The sequence below is a fragment of the Capsicum annuum genome, chromosome 3 (genome assembly GCF_002878395.1).
Source record: "Capsicum annuum cultivar UCD-10X-F1 chromosome 3, UCD10Xv1.1, whole genome shotgun sequence".
NCBI classification, from domain to species: Eukaryota; Viridiplantae; Streptophyta; class Magnoliopsida; order Solanales; family Solanaceae; genus Capsicum; species Capsicum annuum.
Genome location: NC_061113.1, coordinates 178,596,244 through 178,606,853, shown reverse-complemented (window position 1 = coordinate 178,606,853; position 10,610 = coordinate 178,596,244). Strand labels below are relative to the sequence as shown.

Below are 10,610 nucleotides of genomic sequence, written 5' to 3'. Positions count from 1 at the left end.
TACCCGGATAATACAAGATGGAAATATTATAGTCCTTTAGTAATTCCATCCATCTATGCTAGCGAGCATTAAGTTCTCGCAGGGTCATAAGACGCTAAGGCTATGGTGATAGATGAAAATCTCACAATGCACTCCATACAAATAATACCTCCTAATCTTGAGCGAGAAAACTACCCCCACCAATTTTAAATCATGAGTAGGGTAGTTACGCTCGTGCACTTTAAGCTATCTAGAAGCATAAGTAATGACATGACGCTCCTGCATCAAGACACAACCAAGATCAATACCCAAAGCGTCACAGAACATGGTGAATCCCCCACTCTCAATAGGCAGAGGTAAAACAGGAGCTGAAGTAAGACAATCCTTGAGCTTTCCAGAGATCAACTCATACTTCTCCGACCATCGGAAAGAAACTTCCTTTTGAGTCAATCCAGTCATAGGGGATGAAATGATAGCAAAGTTCTCAACAAAGCGCCTGTAATAACCAACCAAACCAATGAAAATGTGAACCTTATTCGGAGACGTAGGCCTAGTCCAATCATAAATCATCAAAATTTTAGCTAGGTCCACCATGATACTAGCTTCAGATATCACATGTCCAAGGAATGACATTGCCTTAAGCCAAAACTCACACTTAGAGAACTTGGTAAAAAGAACATGATCTTGTAAGGTGTGGAGTACTATCCTCAAATACTGAAAAAGATGCTCATAACTACTCCTTGAATACACAAGAATGTCATCAATGAACACAATAATGAAGGATTCTAGATAGGGTCTAAACACACAGTTTCATCAGATCCATGAACACGACTGGGCCCTTAGTCAGCCTAAAAGACATCACCAAAAACTCATAATGACCATAACGGGTCTTGAAAGCTGTCTTAAGGACATCCTCATCTCGAATCCTCAATTGATGGTAACCAGACCTCAAATCAATCTTAGAAAACACGGCTGCACCCTGGAGCTGGTCGAACAAATCAACGATTCGAGGTATGGGATAATGGTTCTTCACCGTTACCTTATTAAGCTGCCTATAATTGATACACATACGCATGGAGCCATTTTTTTTATTCACAAACAATATAGGAGCTCCCACACACTCGGTCTAATAAAATCCTTACCAATAAGATCCTGAAGCTGAGAATTCAACTCCTTAAGCTCGACATGAGCTATATGGTAAGGTGATATAGAAATAGTTTGGGTGCCAGACTCAAGGTTAATAGCAAACTTAATCTCACGATCAAGGGGAATACTAGGCATGTCTGTAGGGAACACATCAGGAACCTCGTAAACAATAGGAACAGAGTCAAGCAATGGACTCTTTACACAAGTGTAACATATATAAGCGAGATAAGACTGCAATATCATAAACATAAGAAATAATCCCCGTTGGCTCGTGACTAAATACTCCCTACCATACAATTAGGGGTACGCCGGGCATAGCTAAGGTAACTATCTTGGAAAAAAACCATGACCGCATGATAATGGGATAACTAGTCCATGCCCAGAATCCCATCAAAATATAGCATATCTAGAATAATAAGATCAGCATAAGTATAAACATCACTAAATATCACAACACATGATCTGAATACCCGATCCACTGCTAAAGAATAACCCACGAGAGTAGATATACACAATGGCATAGATAATAATTCACTAGTTAAGTCCAACCTTGGCTCATAATAAGTAGATATATAAGAATAAGTTAATCCAGGCACACCAAAATCATACCTTAACTACAACATCCAAAGTCTCAGCCTCGGTTCTAGCAGGCACTGCATAACTAACCACGCCCTCCACCTGGATAGGCACCTGATCGACCTCCTGCCCTACCTGCCTGAGCACCACCTCTAGAGCCCTGATAACCACCCCTGCCACCTCGCGAACCACCTCTACTTAAGGGATAAACCACCCTAATAGGGGTAGCACCCTGGGTTGAAATAACCATCGCCCCACGACTAGGGAAATCTCAAAAAAAATAACTAGAAATTCCATAAGTAAAACAAGAGTCACGAGCAGAACTAGAACTCACAAATGCGGCTGAACTAGAGTAACCACCACGTCTAGCGCGACTTGCAGACGAACCACTCAAAGATCAATCCTCGCTCTTACCAGGGTGACCACTAGTACTAAACTAACCTCCATCAGTAGTTTGAAAAGTTGCCTGAACTAGTCGACTAGTCTAGCTTTGAGAATGAAAAGATAGACGCAGAGGATACCCAACATGAGAACTACCACCTCTGAATTGGAAAATTTACGGCTCCTACCAAATCTTCCCTAATACTTGGGCCTCTTATCACGACCCTTACAATGCATGTCCTCTATCACTCTAGCATGATCTGAAACCTCTGCAAAGGTCTAACCTACAAAATCTAGACTCTGAGTAGCCATCCTACTAGGGAGTCTCAGTCCTCTCACAAAGAAGGGAACTTTCTCATACTCAACATCAAAAATAGAAGTCGCATGCTAGGCCTACTCATGAAAATGGGCCTCATACTCGACGACTGTCTTAGAACCCTATTCCAATTTGGTAAACTGATCCCTCGATCAATCTCTAAGGCTACACGATATATACTTCTCTAAGAATATCTGAGAGAACTGTGTCCATGATAAGGGAGAAGATCCAACTGGACTGTAACTCATAAAACCTTTCCACTAGTGCTGAGCAAACTAATCCAACTGGAATGTGGTGTAATCCACACCACGAGTCTCAACAAGGCCTAATCAACGAAGCCTATCCTCACAAGTAGTAAGAAACTCAAATGCATTCTCCCTAGGAGCACAAGAAAACCTATGTGGAACTAACCTCAAAACTCTACCCAATATCTTCTACTCCTCAGCAGACATAGTAGGCTGGGTCACAACTGGCTGAGAGGCCATTGACTGAACAACTACCGACATAGAAGGAACCTCAACTCCAAGAGCTACAGCTGCAAGCTGCACTCCTGCCATAGTAGATTGTGCACTATCAGATAGCACACCAACAATAATACCCAACAGCTGAATCAATACATCTTTGAGTAATGAAAAGGAAATATAACTTGGTGGAGCTTGGGCTGGTCCCCAGCCCACCACTGGTTATAGCAGAAAAATCTCTAGCTCAGGTGTAGAATGGGGTTTGTGGGAGGCATCCCATCATGGTCCCTAAATGCATACATATCATGAGGCTATCATCGATTAGGAGTAGGATCCTTGGGCTCAGTATTAGGACCTTTATCATACAAAGCCATAGCACGTGTCCTGGGCATCTGCAAAAGATTAAAGTCAGGAAAATATCCTACAAATCAACTCAGAATCTTAGCACAATATGGGTGAAAAAAGTAAAGGACTTCTAAGAATGTCTCATAGCCTACCAAAAATAGGAAACATACATCAACGTTCTGATCTGCATGACACTATTAGACACTTGCCCTTATACTGACAATACTGGTGAAACCTAGGCTCTGATACCAATATTTTAAGACTTAATTCATGCAGTCATGAGGGAACCTACTAAGACCCACTAATAGGTAAGCCAACACTGTAACCCAAAGCTAAGCTAATGGGTTACTTCGGTAGAAATGTCCAATTAGGATTAAATATCCCAATATAATTATAATCAATAGTATTCCACTAAAAGAAGATAGTCAAAATACGGATACCAATCCCATAACCTGATAATATCAGTACAAGAGTATCTAAGTTTGATAATAGGAAATACAATTCATATGTCTAAAATAGTCAATACATTCATCTTGAATACAAAAGACTGAATAAGGATAGAGGGAAATTGGCGACTTGAAACTCCAAGAGCTCACTATGTCTTCGGAAGATCAACACTACACGATCTCAACTCAGAGGCGACAATTAGTACTCAGGTTTGCACCAAAAAGGTACAAAAATATAGTATGAGTACCAAAACAATGGGTACTCAGTAGGCATTAATAACTGACTGAGTTAAATTATGATATAAAAATGATATGAAGAAAGATAATATCTCTAAGTCAGGGTACAGAATAAAACCTAAATTATCTTCATCATCACTATATAGAATAAATTAACAACTCAAATGATAATACGACATCTCATATCGATACACGATAATACCATTATTTATAATAAGTAATTGATCCAAAAGTGTAAAGCTGCATTAATACAATCACAATCACATACATACCAAGTTAGCATATATATATATATATATATATATATCCATTAGAGCATAAAGTAAAAGAACCCACTACAGCTTTCCATACCACAGGGGAGCACACCTAAAAAAATATAAAGTAAATAACCTATCACGGCGTCCCATACCACTGGAGGGTACACCAAAGGATTGATTCATCAATGTAAATAGATATACAACCCACTTCTTAACTTCTAAGGTTTTCCACATTTCACATCAACAACCATTTGTCAACAATTCTAGCCATCAACCATTACCACAATTAAATAACATATACCAAGGTACTAATACCCATAATCATGTCACCATATAGATATCTATCTAATCAATATACTTTACTTACTAATTACTAGCTAACCAATGATTAGTAATGAATCACCCATTTACTAGACAACAATGACCTTTAATTATTAAACTAATCAACACTTTACAAAATCCTTATTCATGGGATAACAACTAGCCATTATCCTATTTAATAACCAACATCCAACATCTAGTCAAGGTTCACCACTAGATCATAGACGCTATTTAGCCCATGCATAGTTCTAGTCATCATAATTACACTAGTCTTCACCTAGCAAAAGACCACTAATCATTATTAAATGCATATATATATCTGACCATTAACGTCATTTAGTATCTAGGAACATTAATATACAAATCCTCAATTAATAGCTAATCAACATCATAACTTAGACATCAATGTCATTAATCATCACCAATGCTAATCAATAATCATCATCAATAATATAAAAACCACAATTGTTAGTTACCATATTTCAGCCAAATAAGGTTCAATAACTAGAATCCTAGACTTAAGTGATCAAGTAAAATAGTCACTTAGTAGACAACTAGTTACTATATAACCCATTCTAATAGAAAATATTCCTTAATTAATCCATTTATTCAATGCTATCTATACTCACTAAATGGATCCTCAAATACCACACAATATCCCTATTACCAACTTTTCCTAATACATTATGCCGCATGTACTACTTCTGCTCACTATTTAGCACTCGCAAGAACTACACCACTTAACAAGTGATTATCATTAAGGAACTATAACCAACAATACTAAGAATAACATCATACCCTCAAGCATATATGAATGTGATCATATAAAAACATCACCACACACATAACATATATTTATATTCATACCATACATATCATCATTATATCCTCTATACTTACCGGGCATCATCATATCATCAATATATTCGTTGAACTTATCGGGCATCATCATATCATCACTATATCCTTTAAATTTATTGGGCATCATCATATCATCAATATATCCTTCGAACTTATCGGGCATTATCATATCATCAGTATATCCTCCCAACTTATAGGGTATCATCACATCATCAATATTCCTTCAGACTTATCGAACATTATCAAATTATCAATATTCTTCCATACTTATCGGGCATCATCACATTATTACTATTCATCCAAATTTATCGAGCATCATCACATCATCAATATTTACTATAGCTTCAATATTTATCATAACATCAATATTCAACATAAAATCAATATATATGTGCAATCAAATCCATAATAAATCCAAGCCCCATAAAGGATAGGGTGAAATAGACATAAGGTAAGACATACCTTCATATCTTATTATTCATTATCAACAAAATATATTACTAGGAGCATGAAAAAGTATATTCATATGGTATAAACACTCAATACTCTATCAAGATCAATATAATCATTAGCATTTTCAAATACAAGCCATAGTTTATCTTCTAGAGCCCCTCTTTATTAGCATGATTTACATTATTAGCATAAGAGGATCTTTAGCACAAATATTATTTTAGTCATTATGATTGAACATAATATAAGTAATAGCATGATTCAAGAACTACATGGTAATTTAGTCAATGATTTAAGTGATAGCATATTCACGGGTTTAGTATACAAGACAATTTATTGCTATCCAAGCATTATCAATAATCTAGCAACCAATCATGCATACCATTTCCAACACCAACATCATAAATAAACCATTTACTAGGGTTAACCATCATACTACCCAAGGCATATTATATGCGTTTAACAAGTACTAGGTCACTTATGAAACTACATAGTCCAATCTTTAGGTGGGTCAAGTTCTGCTTCTAATAACCCAAATTTCTCTTCAAGTCTAACTTCTACCCAGAACTAAGCTAATCCCTCTACATCATGTATTAAAGGTTTATCATTCCTCCCTAGTCCTATGGTGAAATCCATCCTTAAGTATTACTCTTAATCCACCCAAGCTAGTAGGGAAATCTACATAACTATGCACAACTAAGGTTAACTTACTATTTGTAAGTGACATGGTCACTCTCAACTAACTACAGAAACTAGAGCATTCTTATGCTATTTATGAGATAACAAGTCCAAATAACCAAGGTTCTGGACTATAAGTCAAGTACCATACTTTATGGGTTCAATAGACTAAGTGGTTCAACTAATCCCAAACATTACCATCTACCACTTCAACACCTAAAACCCCATCCAATCTTATCAGGATATTAAAGCCATACTATAATAAAGCTCAATCTATCAATAAGTAAGCCTAACCTACCTCGAATCCAAATATATCTCACAAATCAACAATCTTCACTCTCTCTTTTCTCGAAGCTTCTTATACGATCCAGGCTATCAAAAATACAATCTATGCATTGTTATAAGAATATCAATACCCATATTGCACCATTATTCTTTGGGTCCAAAACAATACCCAAAACTCCCAAGTAAGTCCCATATACGAGAAATGAGTTTTAGAGACCAACTCATTGTTCAAATGCCATTAGGGAGTTATATCCCTAAAAAAATTGGTGCCAATCAATCATGTTTGGGCTAAAATAAAGCCTCAAGTCATTTGGGTTTTTTTTAGTCAAATAATCAATAATTCCATATTAATAATGAACGATTCATACCTTAGATTCGATGTTAATCACAAATATGCAAGTTATTCAAGTTCCTAATCAACACCAAGGACTCAACTTGTGGACTACATACCCTTGTCAGGTTTATGGAACTCAAAACAAGAGAGAAAATGGCCAATTCTTAACTTAAAGGGTAATTAAATATCCCTTCTCAGGACCTAAGTTCACGTAATTAGAAATACCCAGGCAAAGATAATGAAATCCAATCATGATAAAACTTTCGTAATCACAGTACTTTTTATTGCACCAGATGATAATTGAATTTGGAATTTATTCCAAGTTTTGGCCAATGCCTTGGGATGCATCCAAAGTCTAATGTGAGTAAACAAAATATGTAAACACACTGATTTCAACATTTTGGACATGTTGGAGAAGTTGGATTTTCCATCTGAGTTTGTTTCAACAAAATATAGGTCCCACACCTAAATTTTCAATTTATCAGCTCTCCGATCAATAGGTTGAAATAAGTTTGGCTGTAGCGGGACATGAACCAAAGGTCTACCCAATCTAAAATCAATATTCTAAAGCTGCTGGCTTAGTCAGAATTTGCATTGGAAATTATTTTGCTGAAGTTCTTGCTCGATGTCTAGTTGCAACTAATGAAGACTTCTAAAAAGGGAAATAGTTCTTAAAACCAAATGAACTGCTCGGCAACCAAACTATCAGCTCTAACAATTCAAAAATGATATGGGCTAGCTATGAAAAATCTCTAACAGTGAAAAAACGGAATCACACAAAATAACTTGAAGGGTCATTACACTTACTAACTAATGTTGGGTGTATTTATGCATTTTAGAGTTACTATTCTAGCCTTTTTAACCTTATTTTGAGGATGATTCTAATGTTATATATGTTTATAAAGATATAAATAAGAATTTATGTGTACAAGTATGTGTTTATGATGTTTAATGGTGGTTTCACATGAGTTTTGATTCAAATTGATCATTTAGAAGTCAACTAAGAAAACTAGTGTAACTAGCTTGAGCTAGGTGTTTGTCTAATCTCTTGTGTTGGGTTCTAATGATTTATTAAGTTTTTTATTATGTATTTATATGTAAAACAACATATTTATAATGTTCAAGGGTCAATTGGATCAAGAAAAGAGTCAAAATAATAAGTTAAAGCTCAATGTGAATTTAGTCTATGCTTAGCTCATGTTTCTAGTTTATCGTTAAGGATGTTGTGTTGTTTTGAGCTCTAAATTTTTGTGTTTAATGCAATATAATACTTGTATAATGGATTATAATGATATATGAAGGATATACAAGCTTTAAATCATGGGGAAACAACTCAATAAGGCTCAGAATGGCTCAACAAAAGCACAAGACGCAAGCTGGACGTAATTTGGACCCCTGAAATGTGTGGAGTGCGTGTAGGTGGCCAATGGATGAGTTAAAATCATCACTGGATTCAGAAGAGGCCCAAGTTTTTGATCCAAAGGAGCGTGTAGCTTATAATGGGGTTTAATGAGGCCTTGTGACACGTTGAAATCGCAACTAGATATTGGAATTTTTCATATTTTTTTATAATTGTGACTTGGAACTATGGCGCGAAGAGGAGAGCATCAAAATCAGGAAAATTTTGTCCATCTGAAGGAAACCAGCATGTAAACCTAATCCAACTTGGTATATAACTTATCTACTATAAATATAACATCCTAAAAAACGTTTTAAGCATCTTGGGATATCTTGGAACAACCTAGATCACTTGGGACATCATTGGAGGCTACCGCAACTTCTTTTTAGGTTTTATCATTCTTTAATTTTATTTTTTTATGGTTTGTATCATTATTCCAAGGGATTGGATGATAAATATTTCCATTCAAGGCTAAACCCTAGGCTTTCCTCCCTTGATTATCCCAAGACTTTTATTTTATGCATTGTTTATTTTATTTTTCATTTACAATTATTCAAAACTCTTGGTGTTTATATTTTCTCAATTAGTTAGACTGGAATTAGATAGGTGGTGAACACAAGTCCCTGTGAGATCGATACTTGTGCTTCCTTGAAGCCACTTTACTACTTGATATGACCATGTGCACTTGCGTGTATGCTTAGACACTGTCATGTTTTTGACACCATTGCTGGGGGCTTGTTATTAGGCAACTATTTTATTTTTAGTTTTTCTATATTGAGTTATAAATAATTTTTGTTTAGTTTCTTTTTATTTTTCTTTATTTCTATTTTTCTCACACTCTTCTCGAGCTGTCAGTCTGGAGATAGATAGTTATCGAGTGATGACAATTTTTTTTTGTGGAGGACACTACCTTGTGGTTTATTGTCTAGATTTTTATGAAAGTGCATGGACGGAACCTTTACAATATGATGCGGATAATTTGAGGAAGTCTGAGTACTCAAAAACTGATACTGTGGAAATTTTTAAGTAGACATAACTGCCACCATGTCTATAGTGGCTAAGCAAATAAATATATATGGAGGATATTAGCCAATATGTGGAGAAAACACAAGAATGACAACCATTCATTTGTCATCTTGATCTTGAGACTGAAATTGAGAAGGTGAATAAAAGTGATTGTGTAGTAGATTGTATAAATTATGAAGTGGGATTTGTTGGGCCGCATTTGAAACACTTTTCTACATTATATTTAGATGATGTCTTGTCTGTGGAATCATTTAAAACAGTAGAAGAGTGTAAAGATGAGGAACAAGAATCCTATATTTTTAATTTTACGCTGGACAAGAAACATAAAAACACACCTCACTTCAAGGCCGAGTGGTTTACCATGCACATTCCATTACTCGATTCCATAATCTTTGTATCACCTCCCTATGATCGAGGCAAAAAGATGGATATGAAGTTAGGGGTGACATTTATATCCTCAAGGTGGAAGAAAAAGTTGATTGGGTCGTGCCGCGACACTAAATTAGGCGCTTCTTAGGAGGAAACCCAATCTAAGGTATGTTTTTTTTAGTTTTTAGTTTTAATTTTGCATAGTTTTTATTTTTGGTTGAGTCATAGGTTAATGGAAAGTCTGAGTACCATACACTTGAGCTAAGAAGCAAGACAAAGACTAAGTGTGGGGTCCCATGGATCTTCTTTATGTAAATAACAAAAGATGCTACCAGCTAGGCCTATAGGCCTCAGGGAGTATTTCTATCTTTTACTTTTAAATTCACTTTGGGGACAAAGTTGATTTTTAAGTGTGGGGTGGGGGAAATTCCCAAATTTTGTCTCAATTAATTTTTTTTTCAATTATGAATAAGTGAGATTGTCTTATTGGTGCTATTTTTGATTACATGATGCAAGTGGGTTTGTTTGATAAAAGCATGTTGAATGAGTGAATTGCTATTTTTGAGACTCCTAGGCTCAAGTTTTTGACTTTTGGACTTATTGATTTAGTTTTTAATTTATGCTATCATTTGATTGGGAGTCTATGATGATCCTATTGAGTTGAGCATGTGCCATGTGTGATGTGAGTTTGTAGTATATTCCTTGTTGCATGTGATGTCTAGAACTTTCCTGGTGTGTGTGTG

At 35.7% G+C, this 10,610-nt stretch overlaps 1 protein-coding gene across 1 annotated transcript; it reads right to left on the bottom strand.

Moving 5' to 3' along the window:
- Positions 1 to 225: 225 nt before the first annotated feature.
- Positions 226 to 2,955, bottom strand: LOC124896759. Its single transcript, XM_047408570.1, has 2 exons — positions 2,849 to 2,955; positions 226 to 475 (listed from the first exon to the last, which is right to left on the bottom strand). The coding sequence occupies exons 1-2, from the start codon at positions 2,953 to 2,955 to the stop codon at positions 226 to 228; spliced, it is 357 nt and encodes a 118-aa protein (XP_047264526.1).
- Between the last annotated feature and the right edge of the window lie 7,655 nt (positions 2,956 to 10,610).